Raw genomic sequence first — 17078 nt, forward strand, 5'->3', positions numbered from 1 at the left:
CCGAAGGAGTCTCAAAGCGGCTAACATTCTCCTTTCCCTTCCTCCCCCGCAACAAACGCTCTGTGAGGTGAGTGGGGCTGAGAGACTTCAGAGAAGTGTGACTGGTCCAAGGTCACCCAGCAGCTGCATGTGGAGGAGCGGAGACGCGAACCCGGTTCACCAGATTACAAGTCCACCGCTCTTAACCACTACACCACACTGGAGATTTGAACCCTGCTCTCTCAGGTTCTAGGACCACACTCTAAAAGTGCAGATCGGGTCCCAGTCCTACGAGCAGCAGTCAAGAGCATATAACACCATACATACTATAGTTGACAATACCATACATACAATACCACATTGTGAACTACCATAAATCCAAGGTCAACTCTGTTTTAAGCCACGCACTGCACTTAATTGAAGTCACTTAACCTTAAGTGAGTTAAAACCAGTGCTTCTGCTTATCTGTTCAGTGGATGCATGTGCCCAGGGATTAATATTATCAGTTAGTCCCAATATATTTCAGACTTCTTCTGTATTTTAGATATCCAAGCTCCACTGATGCTCAACTGAGATTAAATGCTTGGAAAGCTGTCCATCTTCCTGGCCAAAGCCAGGAGAATTGATGTGACAAAGTTGGCTTTCACAATCCACCCTTTGGGTCCCAAGCAGTTAGCTGAAACGGTTGAAACTGCAAATATTTTATATCATCTCACCCCTTGCCCTTCCTCCCAAAGAAGTCCAGGGCTGTGAGCACCAGAGTGATAAAACAAAACTACTGAAAATAAAACAGGCATGTAAAAATGTGTAAAACAGCCACATACTCTCACAGCTAGAATAATGGAATTGTAGAGTTGGAAGGGACCCTGAGGATCATTCATCATCATCATCATCATCATCATCATCATCATCATAAATTATTTGTACCCCACCCATCTGGCTGGGTTTCCCCAGCCACTCTGGGTGCCTTACAACAAAGATTAAAAATACATTAAAATGTCACACATTAAAAACTTCCCTGAACAAGGCTGCTTTCAGATGTCTTCTGAATGTCAGGTAGTTGTTTATCTCTTTGACATCTGATGGGAGGGTGTTCCACAGGGCAGGCGCCACTACTGAGAAGGCCCTCTGCCTGGTTCCCTGTAGCTTTGCTCATTCTCGCAATGAGGGAACCGCCAGAAGGCCCTCGGCGCCGGACCTCAGTGTCTGGGCAAAACGATGGGGGTGGAGACACTCCTTCAGGTATACTGGGCAGAGGCCGTTTAGGGCTTTAAAGGTCAACACCAACACTTTGAATTGTGCTCGGAATTGTGCTGTTTTAGTCAAGTTTACTGGGAGCCAATGTAGGTTTTTTTCAAGACCGGTGTTATGTGGTCTTGGCGGCTGCCCCCAGTCACCAGTCTAGCTGCCACATTCTGGATTAGTTGTAATTTCCGGGTAGCCCCACGTAGAGCACATTGCAGTAGTCCAACCCCTTGCAAAAGCACGAATATGCAGCTGCCCCATATGAGGATCGAAACTGCAACCTTGGTGTTATCAGAAATCATGCTTTAACCAACTGAGCTATCCATGCACTGGAACAGTATCTTTCAGTTGTCAAACGCATGGGTGAAAATGAGTGTTTTTAAGCTCCACCTGAAAGATATTACAGGGGGACAGTTGCACCTCGCCAGGGAGGGCATTTCACAAAAGGCAGCTCCACTAACAGAGCCCGTTTTCCTGCTTGACTCTAGAGTCTGATGGTTGATATTGCGGGCAGCACTGTTTTAGCCACCTGAGTCTCAAGCTGATTGTGTCTTTGTATTAACACACTGAATTGGGACTGGAAGCTCACGGGAAGCCGGTGCTCAGCTTTCAGAACACATGGTACCACCAGGCTGCCATAATTGCCAGCTTAACAGCCACATGCTCCACTAGCTGCAGCCTCTTCCAAGGGCAGCCCTGCAAAGAGAGCATTACAGTAGTCCAGATGGGAGGTCAACAGAGAATGGGCAACTAAGCCCAGGGCAACCCAGCCTAGAAACAGCTGTACCAGTGAACCAATGTAAGGCCAGCATAAACACTTCTAGCCACAGACATGTCAGGGTCTGACTGGATGAGGAAGAGGGGTGACCACCACCAGGGATGACACAAAGGAAGGAGACATGGGCCCAGGACCGTGGGGACCAGTCTGCTGAAGGGACAAGTTGGGAGGTAGTAGGAGGAGGAGGTTCGAGTGAGCACAGATGGGATGGAAGAAGGAAGCCATTCCAGGACAAGCCTGGGGGCCAAGTGTCTTGTGTGAGTGCAGACTGGTGGAGAGGAGGCAGAAGCTACGTCTACATCTGGACAGCAGCTGGACAGCTCCATTCCTGCTAGTTCTCCTCCTCCACTGACACCCAGAACGTGAAGAGTCCTGCATATTGCTGACCAATGGGCCAGACAGGCCCAGAAAGGAAGCTCTTCCCATCACTGCAGTCTATGGCTGCTTGGGAGGAGTAGAGTTTGAGGGGCCTAGAGAGGGAAGGAGGGGCCAGACACCAGTTCCAGCAATGTCTTCAACTAGGGGAGACTAGTTCTGATGAGCTCTGTTGCGTTGTTTTTTTTTTTACTTTTGTGAGTATAAGCTAGTTGCATTTCGTGTCTCAAGTCATACTCCTGACCTGTGGATGACCTGCATTCTCCTGACAGCCCCCTGACAAGACGCCATTGGAGATGTCAGCTGATGGATGAGAGGACAAGATTTGATCCTGCCCTGGCTGTGTGATCCTGTTCTCCTGTTGTGGATTTCACAGAGTAGGCAGCAGGATTTAATCTCCGCTCATCAAGTGACGAGTGGAGATTAATGATTGGAGTGAGATTGGGGGATTAAAGGGAACGGGGTGGAGACAGACCCACAATTTCATTTTTTGCAATACAGTGCCTCCATTCCCTGAATCATTCCAGAAGGGCACCATGTTCTATGGTGTTGAAAGTCACTGAGAGATCAAGGAAAAGCAACAGACACATTCCTGTCTCTCCAAGGATAACCAGGGTGGCCAAGTGCTAAAACCAGCCTGGAACAAGAATGAAACATATCCAGATAATCTGCTTCTGGACATACCTGCAGCTACCTGGCTAGCACACTCTCGATCACCTTACCAAGGAAGGTAATATTAGAACCTGGGAACTGATTTTCAAAAACCACTGGAGGTAGGGAGGTCCTCTTCGAGAGGGGCAACTGTACTGTTTGCGGACTGTAGGCAGAACAGTAACATCCTAATCATTTGAAACCGCTCCCCTCGCTTGGAGCTCAAAGATAGTATTTTTCATAAATTTTTAAAAATCCTGCCATAAATTATTTATACAGTGACCTTTTCGTTTTGGTACACAAGGAACGGTTTGTTCCCTCGCAGGCAGAGTTTTATTATTATTATTATTGCCGTTTCCCTGTGAAGGCATTCACACTTAACTGTGGGGAACAGCGTCGCTGAGGCTTTTTGTTCCCATCAGAGCCAGGCCGTGGGCTGCAGGCTGATATGAGCTGGGAGCTCGGCAGGTCCGTGTTTGGCACCAGTGAGTGAGGCTGGGGCAAAGCTAGGAGGCAGGATGAAGGAACAAGGAGGGCATTGGAAGTAAACAGCAAATCAGGACCGAAGGGTAACCAAGAACATGGGGACACACTGGCATTTAGGAACAAGTAGTAGCGGGGTCAGGGACATGGAGTTTTCTTGGCAGGGATACTGGACATCACCTTGCCAACAAAGACCCGTATAGTTAAAGCTATGGTTTTCCCAGTAGTGATGTATGGAAGTGAGAGCTGGACCATAAAGAAGGCTGATCGCCGAAGAATTGATGCTTTTGAATTATGGTGCTGGAGGAGACTCTTGAGAGTCCCATGGACTGCAAGAAGAGCAAACCTATCCATTCTGAAGGAAATCAGCCCTGAGTGCTCACTGGAAGGACAGATCGTGAAGCTGAGGCGCCAATACTTTGGCCACATAATGAGAAGGGAAGACTCCCTGGAAAAAGACCTGATGTTGGGAAAGATGGAGGGCCCAAGGAGAAGGGGACAACAGAGGACGAGATGGTTGGACAGTGTTCTCGAAGCTGCCAACATGAGTTTGACCAAACTGTGGGAGGCAGTGGAAGACAGAAGTGCCTGGCGTGCTCTGGCTCATGGGGTTATGAAGAGTCGGACACAACTAAATGACTAAACAACAAGAGTAGCGGAGTCTAACCACCTCTGCAGCTGAGACAGGGCTGAGACAGGCAGTGGAGAAACCATAGGCTGCACAGACACACTGGTAGGAACTCAAGGTTAATTCCACTATTGCTGTCCATGAGCCCTGTCTATGTGTCAAGGAGATGTTAAGGAGCCTGGTCAACCACAGGGCAGGCAAACACACAGGAGGCACAGAATGCAATTAGCTCTTTATTAACAGAAAATAACAGGAGAGTCCTCTGGTTCACCTTAACCCAGCTGAGACGTTGCTGAAACTGACCACTAGCTTCCCCCTCCTGCCTTTCACTCTGGATCAGTGGTACTCAACCTTTTTTTGGCCATGCCCCACCTAAGCATCTCTAAAATCCTGATGCATGCCCACATAGTTCTTCTTATTCAAAAAGTGAACTCCTATTCATGTGGAGGAAGCCTAAAAGGCCATTACAGTGGTACCTCGGGTTACATACGCTTCAGGTTACAGACTCCGCTAACCCAGAAATAGTACCTCAGGTTAAGAACTTTGCTTCAGGATGAGAACAGAAATCGTGCTCTGGCAGCATGGCGGCAGCAGGAGGCCCCATTAGCTAAAGTGGTGCTTCAGGTTAAGAACAGTTTCAGGTTAAGAATGGACCTCCAGAACGAATTAAGTACTTAACCCGAGGTACCACTATAAATGTTAATAACTCATTCTCGAATTGCCCCCCTTAAAAATCAAATTGCCCCCCTGTGGGGCATGTGCCCCATGTTGGGAACCATGACTCTGGATCTTTCCCAAGCAGACAAAGGCTGGGTCGAGGGGGTGAGCTCCTCCTCTGGGCCTGTCCAGCCTGTTGCTCAGCAACATCGAGAACTCTCCTCAACTGGGCTGTCACAGGGGGAGGCGAGCCATCAGGAATGGGACTGTCCTGCTGCTGTGTAGCAGAGGGGCAACCTCTGATTCTTCTTTGTCTGTCCTCACACTGTGACTCACAGCCTCTAACCCTGTCCTGGAAGGCCCTACTTCTCCTGGCCCCCCTTGATCACTCAACCCCCCTGCTTCTAGCACCTCTCAGTTCGCCCCTTCCGCAGACTGCTCTTCAGTGCCCCACCATCAGGATCTAAGTCGTCGTCTTCAGTGCCCTCCCTGGGGAGCTCTCGGGTGGGGACTCCCAACACTCATCCTCATCCAGCCAGTTCCTGACGCTATACTACCATGCTGGCAAGCTGCTGGTGTTGGAAGGGTGATGCCACAGTTATATCACACCACGCCAAATGATATTGCTCAGTTGCAAAAAAAAGTAGCAAGTTAAAAAATGAAGGCTTTCCCACTCCTTCCTGGTCATAAAGGTCTAGCAGTGATCCCGGGGTAGGCAGAGTCAGTCGTTCTTCCCTGAGAAAGTTATTCAGTGGTTCACAACATGGGGCAGCCACACACAGATTCCTCCAGCTCCTGACACGTTCAGCACGGAAACTGAGGTCCAGCTCCGAGGGCCTTCTGGCGGTTCCTTCACTGCGAGAAGTCAGGTTACAGGGAACCAGGCAGAGGGCCTTCTCGGTGGTGGCGCCCACCCTGTGGAACGCCCTCCCATCAGATGTCAAGGAAATAAACAACTATCTGACTTTTAGAAAACATCTGAAGGCAGACCTGTTTAGGGAAGTTTTTAATGTTTGATGTTTTATCGTGTTTTTAATATTCTGTTGGGAGTAGCCCAAAGTGGCTGGGGAAACCCAGCCAGATGGGCAGGGTATAAATTATTATTATTAATTATTATTATTATTATTACTCCTACTCCTGCTACTACTACTAGTAGTACTGTTAGAGCAGGATCCATTGAGCTACTTTGAGTGGGCCCAAGAGCTGAGGCATGCCCAGTGCATTTTTTTATCCTGCCCCCCCCCCCGAACAGGGAGATTTTCCCGTCACCTTGCAACCTGATTTTCCCATGCCCCCTTCATTTCAAAGACCGGTTGCCAAGGCACGATGGGCAACAGCCAGGGCCAGCCCCAGACGTTGTGCTACTTGAGACAAAATACAAAATGGCACCACCTCTTCTGCCTGAGGCAACTGGAGACAGCCTGGCGAAGCCCCACTGTGCTAAAGGGGTGAGAAAGGGGAAAGGAGGCTGGACAGAAACAGGGGCAGTGGCGGAAAAGCTGGGTGTGCTGGTCCCGGGGGCTAACCAAGAGGCGAGGTCGGAGTCCAGTCCGGGTCGAGGGTGCGGTATGGAGGCTGTCTGTCCAAGCTGTAGCTGGGTCCAAGGCGGGGAGTCGGGTGGGGTCAGGAACTCTGGCAGAAGAGCAGGATAGGGTGCAGGCAGGAACAGGCTAGCAACAACGTTGCTCCCGCAACTTGGGACTGGGGCTGACTGGCTTTTATCTGCCCCGAGGCATAGGGTGGCCCCGGTCCACAGGTGACTCGCCTTTCCTGGCCTGGAGGTGAGCACTCCTCCTGCGGGAACTTAGTTCCCTCCGCCTCTCTGCCCTGAGCCTCTGCAGCTCCGGAGAGGCTGGAGGGTTACTGGACCCAGAGGCAACCTCCTCTTCCCCTGACAGGGCTGAGAGTGGAGCACCTGCAGGCAATGGGTCCTCCATCACCTCAGAAGCCAGAGCAGACTCAGCTGGTGCCTGCACCTGAGGATCCAGCACAGATGAGGACTCTTCAGGCTCAGTCCCCAGCCCCGGCTCAGCTGGTTCTAGAGGCGGGGACTCCTGTGCAGGCTGGGATTCCTCAGGTTCAGCCTCTGAGTCTGAATCCCAGGCCATCACATAGGGCAACAAGCACAGGAGGTAATGAGTGAATGTTTCTCAGGGCACAGATCTGCTGCCCCTCTCAACTGTCCTCAACCAGCCACCTGAGGTGACCCCGGGTATGGAAATCATCATCATCTTTTTAAACCAGTGGTTACCAATTGGTAGTCCGCAGACCCATAAAGTTATCAAAACTTTCCGAAGCAGGGGGTCCATAGCTTGGCTTTTGAAAAAGGTCCGCAATAAGTAGCTACTTGGGAACCGATGATTTAGACTATTCACAGGGAATGAGGAATGGTGAGCAGATCTCAAACTCTTAGAAAATTACAATAGAAAATAACTGCATGTAGCATTTTTTTCATACACAAGAGACAGGGAAAATTGATATTAAAAGTTTTTTTATAAAAAAAACCTTTGATGGAAACCATAATGTCAAAATTCAAGAGCATGTCTTTCAAAAATCCAGTGAATATTCATTCTTGCATACATTAGTTTTCCCTGACGGCTTTTGATCCTCAAATGACTCTATTATATATTCAATTCAAGCCACAAGTTAGGCTTAGTTTAAACAAAGCTTGCATTTCCTCTAGTCATACTTGCATTACTTCTTTAATTTCCCCCCTTTGGATTATACAGTAGAACAAAAAAACAAACCAAACAAAAACTATGTGTCCACTGGAAACAGAATTAAAATTTTGCCGCTTGCAAAACTCACCCGCAATGCTTCATGTGTGCTGGTTTATCCATCCTCACTGCCAGCTTTATCCTCAAATCAGAGTCTTGGCTGTTTTTGGGGACGATCATTTTATGCAGCTCAGGTGACTTTGAGCTATTGGATGTTGGATACAATACTACCTGCGGAGAACACAATGAGAGCTGTTTATCACACTGAAAAACTTCTAACCAATTGACTTGTAAGCTCTGGCCAGTACAGAAGCTGATTCTGCCACTTTTCTTCTGCTTGAAAGGGGATTATAGAAGAAGCAAATCTTTAAAGACTTCAGCTTCATTTTAACACATCCAGCTTCAAAGCAGACAAGTTTATTTTCCGAAAAACATCACATTTCGGATCACTTTGATACCAAACCTGTTTCATTCATGAATTCAAAGCTTCAATGAGCCTGAAAAAGAAACTTTCAAGCGATACAAACATTTTCAAGATGGGGCTATGCGCTCTTTTCAAGTTATCCCCGCTATAAACAACAGGTTATACAAGATATAAAATGAAATTATGAGAGGGCATGGAGTATTTGTTTCGCTTTGAAATTTTGTAGACAGTGCAGTCTCTAACATAGAGAAAATATTGTACAACATAGAGAACAATTAAAACACAATAATTAATAGTACCAGCCACAGTGAACCAGAGGAGCATACAAAAAACACACATGTATTAAGGAGAAACACTACTATTCCCCCCCCCATGGTCCAGAACAGCAGGTGTGCTTTTGCTTGGTGACGGCAGAACCAAAGATGTTGTCATTCCTGCTTCCAGAGGGAGACAGTTCCACAGTCGAGGTGCCACAACAGAGAAGGCCTTGCTCTTTGCCACCATTTAGCAAGTTATACTCACCAGCACAGACACCTGAACAGTAGCAGACTCTATAGAAAAAAACTCTTCTATTAAGTGCATCCTCTGAGGCATCATGCTAGAAAAACGCTAATGCCCCAAAGCAAGCAGCTGCAGGATTGAGCAGCTTCTGTAGTCTTCACTCATTGTCATGAAATAGCAAATATAATAATAGTTTCTGGAGACAGTCCTGTAATTTCTTTATTTAAAATATTTTGTAGAATATTCTATTCCCCTTTTCCATATTAAAAATGACATTTGTTACTCAAAAGTTATATTCAACAAAACTAGTGGCTCACCCAACACAGATGTGAAAAAATACAATTGATCTACACCATGCCAAATATTATTATTATTAACTGCATGGCCTTAACTGGCTGCTGACGGTACAGATAGCTGAATTTTGCATTTTTCAGTGGCTGAATGAGATGAAATATGAGAAGAAGAGAAGAAGAAGAGTTTGGATTTATCACTACCCGAAGGAGTCTCAAAGCGGCTAACATTCTCCTTTCCCTTCCTCCCCCACAACAAACACTCTGTGAGGTGAGTGGGGCTGAGAGACTTCAAAGAAGTATGACTAGCCCAAGGTCACCCAGCAGCTGCATGTGGAGGAGCGGAGACGCGAACCCAGTTCCCCAGATTATGAGACTATCGCTCTTAACCACTACACCACACTAATGACATTCCCGTATTTTCTTAAAAGCAACTGCCCAAACCCCAAATTAGATAGGGACTGTAGCTTGTTGGGAGGGGAATACAGTCACCCCCCCCACAAGTTGTTTTCTTTAAAAAGTAAGCTGAAGATTTAGAGAAGTGGCAGGCCCCCCAGAAGCCTCCCTGTGGCTTCAACTCTGGTGTTTTGTGAGCTTCTAAGGAGTTCAGCAGGCCTATACAGCTGCCATTACAGATGTGTGAGTCCACACTAATAGCTTGCACGTACATGCCTCTGTCTACAGAGTGGGAGTTGCATTTGCTATTGCTTTTCAGCTGGGCTTATACTTTCCTTGCTCCTTCTCTCTCCTTACCACTGCCCAACTGCTGGGATGGACTGGCGGCTGGATGAAGAGGAGCGTTGGGAGGCACCAGCTGGCGAACCCCCAAGGGGACACCCCCCCAAGGGAAGAAGGTTCAGAGGCGGCGGACTGGTGGTGGGATGATGATGTGAGGTCAGAGGAAGAAGAGGGAGCAGACTGGAAGCAGGAGGTGTCAGAAGCTGAAGGGGCAACAGGGTTTAGTGAGCAGGAAGAAGCTGTGGCAGAGAGCAGTCCAGAGGAGGGGGACCAGGAGACAGAGATGAGGCAGGCTGCAGAGGAATCCAGGGAGTCTCTCCCTCCTGCTGCGACCAGCTCCCCTCCCCACTGGTCTCCCAGAACATGAAGAGGGTGGAGAAAAAGAGAGACAAAACAATGGAGCCTTAGGCTGCTGGGGAAGGAACCTGGGGAGGAGCCTAAGAGAGCGGTGAGAAGGACCTTCAGTCATTGCAACCACTTCATTGGGGAAAGACCTACTAGGAAGAGTTGTTGTGACCACTAGGACTGAGCAGATTCATTTCTTTGAACAAAGAGTTAACTACACTGGCATTGAGTGATTTATTGCTTTATTGTTGACCTACGCCTGATTCCAGCTCCTGACAGCTGCCTGGGTCATACCTCCTAAGTTAAGGTTACCAGATTTTTTTTCAAGGAATCCAGGGACACTTTTTAAAAAAAATAAAAGAGAGAAAAAGTTATTTTTTTAGTCGTGTTTTTTTTTTTTTAATTAAGAAGTAATATCTTCTCTTCTGGGTCTCTTCTGTCACGCGGCCTTCCTCTGGACCCCGGCCTGATATCCTGGAGCGCTATATGCCATGGAGTAGGCTCGGGTTGGGGGCTGGGCTTAGCCACGCGTCCTTGCCCTCCCAGTGCTCTCCTACCTCTCTTCCTCAGTGGTTGCGGCAGTAGCAACACGGAAAGGTCGGGGCTCCCCTCTTTTTCCTCCTTCCTCTTTCTCTCTCCTCCTTCTCCTTTCCTCCTTCTCCCTGCGTCGGCTCCGGGGTTTTTACTGGCCCTGGAGCGCCACTGGGCAGTCGGCCGGGTGGCCAGGCACTCTCACTCCCGGCACGATTTGGGTCATGGGGGGGTCAGCGGTTCCCCCAGTTGACGCGCCAGGAGTCCCTGGTTCCCTCGCGGCAGCGGCAGCGACAGTCTCAGCAGCCCGGAGCCAGCCTTGTAGTGCAGTTGGCTCTGGCTGGCTTCAGGAGCTGCTCGCTGCCGTGGCACCCGCCATTTTGCCTCGAAGGAAGTCCCCATATGATGTGTCTTATGCCGTTGAATCAATCACGCAACATCCATTCCCTACTAATAAATCTACAGCACTTAAAATATAAATCTGGGGACATTAAATGAAATCTGGGGACTTTCCAGGGACGGATTTTGTCCGGGGACAGATTTGTAAATCCGGGGACTGTCCCCAGGAAATGGGGACATCTGGTAACCATATCCTAAGTGACTCTCCTGATTGCTGCTTTGGCTGTTGCTGCCCCCAAGCTTTTATCAATATAAAATCCAGATTGGGAGCCACCTGTCTCCCATGGAAGTTCCCAGTTATGCTCTAATTCACTGCCATGGGGCAACTGGACATGTTTCTCCCCCCTGCTCTGAATGCACAGCTGCAGTGCTGCACAGCTTAACAAACCCCAGACCGACACTACTGCTTTAACACCACATTCTGAGACAATATGGCCAGATGGGGAAAGAGGATATAGAGGTGTGAAGGTTTTCCAGAACACACGAACCATTTCAAAGAAGGATTTTCACCTTAACACTTCTGTATCAGCTTTTGTCATTAAATGGCTTTGAGATGTTTCACAGGAAGCAAATTTATAAAAGGAACTAAGTAAGTAACGAAACAGCAGTATTAAGATGAGGCATTAGAATGCAACACAAGGATTCTAACAAGTTCAAATGATTATTTTTGCTTACACTAGCAGAATCCCAAGCAAGGTATTTCTTGAAGATTTCTCACTCATCTATAATAAATAAGCCAGCGGATTTATTTCAGGTTGGTTTCCTCCCTTGCCCTCCAAGCAACACCTTTCTTCTTTTTGGATTATACATTTCTAGCAAAGGACTTGTGAGTAATGGTGTGATTCTTTTCCTCTCAATTACGTCCAGCTCCTTTTATCAAGAAAGTGATAAACTTTGTGAATTATTTCTCTGATTCCAAAGGCTGAGTCAGAGGAAACATTGCCCACTCCTCAATATTTTTAAGATGAAAATCTGAAGCCAAAAATATACGTATAGTTATATGCGCTTTCAGCGCATGCACACTGTCCACATTTGGGGTGCATAATGATCTTCCACCTTGAACTCAAGATTGGGAGGAATAAATTCTTCAGGTCTGCCGCAGAAGCCAGATTTACCCATCACTGAATGGCCAGCTCCTGGGCCAATCACAAGGCTACCTCCATAGTTTTTTTTAGTTAAGCAGGGCTTTGATTGGCTGGCCCTGTGTCAGTCATTCATACACACACACTTTCTTTACCAATTATGAAACTGCAATATCTCTGATTTTAGCTGTTCTGTTATTATATGTATGGGGAAAGGCTGATGTATTGGGACAATAATTTCTTAAATTTACAAAAAAAATGTGGTTAAAATGGGTTTAAATATATTAATAAGTGATAGACAGAACAAATAAGGTAAAAAAAAATTGCAGATGAATCCAGAAATTGTATGAAGTTCATATTACAATAAAGGTAATTCTATATTTACATTTCTGTCAAATTTCCTTTGTACTGTAGCCAGTAAATAAGGAATATTTCAAATCCTACAATAACTTAAAAAATGAGATTTTCTCAATTGGATCACCCAGGTATGTTTTAGCTGCTTCAAGGTTGTCCAGGTTTTCACCATTTAACAAGTTTAGAATGTAATGCATCTTTCATTTTTGTACAACTCGTGTTCTGTTACCAATAAGTCAACCAATGGGAATTGGTCTTCCTTTTAGGAATTCTAGGTGCCAAAATCCCTAAGGAGCAGAAAATACAATTTTTGTATGCGACCACGGCTGCACGGATGTTACTGGCCCAGAGATGGAAAGAAGATAAAGTCCCTACCATAGAAGAATGGCAGATGAAGTTAATGGACTATGCTGAAATGGCTAAAATGACTGGAAGAGTCAGAAATCAGGAAGACCAAAATTTTAATAAGGAATGGGGGGGGGGGGGGAATTATAACTTATCTTAAAGACCATTGTAAATAGTTAAACTCGTTAGTAGGATTGGGAATATCACTTGTGATTTAAGGTTGAATTCTGGACATAATGGAAGAGGTAAAGGATTTGGAGCATCATAAAAGATGCTGGAGGAAATGATTAATAATAGAACCCACAAAGGGGAGGTTGGAAGTCCAGGTGATTCCTTGGAATTTTATCTAGTTTTTTTTTACTATTTATGTTTGATATATCTCTGTCAAATTTTAATTTGAAAAACCAAATAAATAAAAAATTTTGGGGGGGGATTTGGCTCTTTTAGACTGCTGGGATTTCAGATCTCACCAGCTGCAAAGAGCAGCTACTGTGTTGACATCATGTGATGTCTCTGAGCGTGAGACAGGAAGTCTCTGCCGGTTTTCATGTAACCGGAGAGTTGCTTTTGCTTCTGAGTCAAAGTGTGAGTCAAGTCGTAGACTCTTGTGTTTGCTGCTCAGGAGAGAAGTCATGCTTGTAAGAGCTGCTTGTACAGTCTTAATAAAGTAGTGAGTAGACTACGGACTGTCTCTTTCTTCTGTGATGGGATGCCAGAAGATGAGTGTGCTCCTCTCAGGAGGGAGGGGTCGCTTTTTACCGGTCTCTCTGGACTGAGGGAGGATTCCAGCCAGAGAGTGACCACCAGAGAGAAGTCTGGGAAGCTGGCCCCTTCCGGGGGGGGGGGGGCATTTTTCCAACATAGACTTTATGCCGCTGCCCTCATAACTATGCATGGCGAGATCAGAAGTGGGTCCTTGGGTTTCTGCACTTCCTCCTTTACTTTCTCTCACCCCGAATAGCAGTGAGCATCTAATCCAGGGGGACTCCTGGTCTTCCAGTTTTGAGTCAATCCTACTCTAGATACCAGCCCCAATTCCCTGTTGTACAAATATTTGCAAATATTGATGGCCTTCGTTATTATCCCTCCAGTTCACTCTGCCCTCCCTATTAGTGCGTCAATACAGTACATCTCATTCACCTTACCTCCTTTTTCTTACCACTACTTGCATTCACAATTACCATTCAGCCCACGCCAATTACTGATTGTGAGCTAGAGACAGAAAGCAGAAGGAATAGCGGCATTTTCTCCTGGATCAAATTCAGCAACCACAGCTTCCTCTTGACCTATACCTGCTCCAGCAGATTCAATAGACTGAACCTGAGAGCGGGCGGCGGGTGGGGGGGGGGAAGCAAAAACGTCTACCATGGCTTATGTTTTCTTATCTCAACATATAGGTTATAACCTCAATCTCCTTGAGATGAATGCCAGCCATCAGCTTCCATTCTCTAGCCGAGACACAAACTAAGCCACTAAGACAGAACGAGAGAGAGGGTCACAGGAGAAGACCAGCGAAAAAGAAATCTTGCTGAAGAGGCCACCACACTGGAAGATGAGCAGTACACTTTTCAAATGTCTACAGGGCTAGATATTTAGAGATATTCCGTAAAAACAGACATCACCTATTCTGGTGACAGGCCTTGAAGCTTGCTGGAGCTCATTTTATGTTAGCATAGAATTTAGACGAGAGAAAGAGCTAGAGTATGAAGGACCTGATTTAGAGAATGCCAGGGGCCTGTGGTGCTAGAGGCAAGGGAAGAAATACTAGGTCCGTGTCAGGGAACTGACATCAGAGCGGGAGGCGAAGGGGAGGCTCCTAGATGATGCTGGAGAAGGACCCAGCAGGGGGAGAAGCAGCTCAGTGGAGGGGGAAGCATTTAAGCGCAACACCAGGAACAAAAGTGAGCTGATGGGGAAATCGGAGAGAGGGCTCATGGACTCTTCACTGGAACTCAGTGAGGAGGGGACAGGTCCTCCGCTACCTACGCCCACCCTGCGCAGAAGGCTCCCGCGCAGTGAGAGGCGGAGGAGATTGGGTGTCAAACAACTCTTATGTTGGAAGAGATTCAAGAAACGCCCACTGACGGATTCTGCTAGTGACTGAGACAGTCATGATGAGAAAGGGCTGTGCAGTCAGAAAGGTTTAACAAAGCAAATTAGCCTAGAGAGGCACCAGTTTACGCACGAGTAACTCATAATCATCAGAGCAATCCGTCAGTCCCTGAAAAGTTGCTCGTGCGCAGCAGCAGGCAGGCAGCATCATGAGCAAGCCCGGAGAAGCAGGCACCCAGGGGGGAGCAGCTGGAGGGCAAACGCTGGTGGAGAGGAACCGAGAGTTGGAGCAGCATGTGGCCATTCTGACGGCGCGGCTGGACGAAAGGCGGTCTCAAGATGCACAGGTCAGACCCACCCCCATAGCAAGGAAGGTACCGGGACTGGTGCACAAGTTTGGGGGGAAGCCGCAAGAATACAGTGCGTTTCGAACGGAAATAGAGTACGCATTGGAATTGCAGCATAACGATTTTGAAGACGACGCGGCGTGGGTGGCATATGTTGTGGGTCACCTGCAGGACGGGGCCAGGGAATGGGTCAGGCCCCTTATGGCGACGCAGAATGCCGCCATGCAGGACCTGAGGAAATTCTTCCAAGCAATGGACGCGATGTTTTCCACTGATGTTCAAAAAAGTGTGACAAAGCGGGAATTGATGAACTGTAAACAGGGGAGCCAGTCAGTTAGGGACTACTGGTCGCGCTTTGCCATGATAGTTCACCGCCTCGGGTGGGAACTGGGCTCCGAACCCATACAGATGTTATTCGAGGAGGGGTTGTCCCCAACGGTTAAGGATGAACTTTCCCGCGCACCCCGCCCACAGGGGATGGATCAGCTGACCAAGGCTGTGCTTGCGATTGGCGTGCGCCAGGAAGCGCGGGCCCAGGAGAGGCGGGAAGGGAGAGAGCAACGTTGCCATGACTACCGCATTCCTGAAATACCAAGGCAGCCCTCCCCGCCAGCAGAGCCAATGGAAATAGATGGGGCACGCGCGCGGGAAGTTTCAAGCACCAGCGAAGGGCGCAAGAAGGAGGGAAAGGATTGGAAAACCTCCAAGAAGTGCTACCTTTGCCAGCGGCCAGGCCATTTTGCCAGAGCCTGCCCTCAAAGAAAGGCTTGGCAAGGAATGGTGGGAACCGCAGGGGGTGAGGAGGAGGTGGTAAAGGAACAGGAACAGGGAAACGGGAACGCTTGGCTGCCAATCAAGGGGCACAACAGCCAGGCCAGCCACCAGTAAAAGTGCCCCAACCAGACCCCCCCAAGGCGGCAATAGCCATCGAAGTGGTGCTAGAACTCCCGAACGGGCACCCAGTCTAGGTGAAAGGGATGCTGGATTCAGGCAGCTCATGTAATTTCTTCAGCAAAGACTTTGCATTAGAGCACCAGCTCCACTTACTGCCTTTGGATTTTCCCTTGCAAGTGACCACCATTGATGGCAGGGAGCTTCTAGGAGGGGAAGTGTTAAGTCGTGGGTTGACATAGCAGCCGGCACAGCGATTTCTTCAAGTAGCTCTTTATTATGGTAAGCTGGAATAGAACTGACTGCGAACAGCTCAGCCGGCCTGTATTTATAGGCAGCCGGCTGTCAACATTGTAACCACAACAGCCCAGAGTTCCCGCCTAAAATAACTGGCGCGGACCTGAGTGAAAACTATCTACAGACCTGAGTGAAAACTATATACAGTATCCCCCTGTTGGCCCAGGGTGAAACTACACTACATAACACCCCTCCCCACCGAGATAAGGCGTTAGTTACAATCGTAATGGTTTCCTTATATACAGCACTACGCGTAATGGTTCAATTAGGCACAAAAGCATATCGGTTACATTTCCCATACTTAGACCAACAGTGATACCTGTCCAACAACATAGTCCTTTAAATGAGTTGGGCGCTTGGAAACTCTGCCAGACCGCCGGGGGCTGGTAGCCAAGTCCGGAGGGCCACACAGTTCTCGCTGAGGCTGTGGTGCGACCCTAGGTGGCGTTGGAACCAACTCCCCTGGATCCGCTGCTGTGAGTGGAGCCTTCGCAAGTGGAGTGGTCTGAGTCTGTTCTGAAACGGCTTGGTTCGGCTCCACGCTGGCAGTTTGCGAGGGAGGTGTGGGTGGGGCCTCGCCATCTGTACGTGTCTCTTCTGGAGCCGCAAACGCAGTTGGGGGCACCTCGGTAGTGTCCAAGTCCCCAACCCTGCGCCTAAGCTGGTCTATGTGCCGTCGCCACAAGCGTCCGTCTTCGAGTGCCACCTGGTACGAGCGAGGTCCAGTGACTCCCACTACTGTGGCCGGCACCCAAGGGATGTCCCCCACATAGTTCCGGGCAAAGACCTGGTTTCCTGGGACAAATGACCGTGGTGCGTTGGCACAGCCTGGGGGTTCAGCCACGGCAAAGTCTGGGTGTAGCCGGTCGAGCGGTGACCTGAGGCGGCGGCCCATAAGCAGTTCAGCAGGACTCCTCCCTGTGGCCGCATGAGGGGTGATGTGTTGCACGAACAAGTATTCGGCGACCC

General features: G+C 48.3%; 1 protein-coding gene across 13 annotated transcripts in view; it reads right to left on the reverse strand.

Annotated features, from left to right (window-relative positions):
* CADPS2 (calcium dependent secretion activator 2) overlaps positions 1-17078 on the reverse strand; it is a 370823-nt gene that overhangs the window by 166285 nt on the left and 187460 nt on the right. For all 13 annotated transcript variants that reach the window (XM_081023462.1, XM_081023461.1, XM_081023471.1 and 10 more), the window contains exon 8: positions 7605-7744. In XM_081023462.1, the coding sequence (XP_080879588.1) occupies positions 7605-7744 (140 nt within the window). The remainder of the gene's footprint in view (positions 1-7604; positions 7745-17078) is intronic.

This window comes from Podarcis pityusensis, assembly GCF_964106645.2.
Source record: "Podarcis pityusensis genome assembly, chromosome: 10".
Classification (NCBI taxonomy): domain Eukaryota; kingdom Metazoa; phylum Chordata; class Lepidosauria; order Squamata; family Lacertidae; genus Podarcis; species Podarcis pityusensis.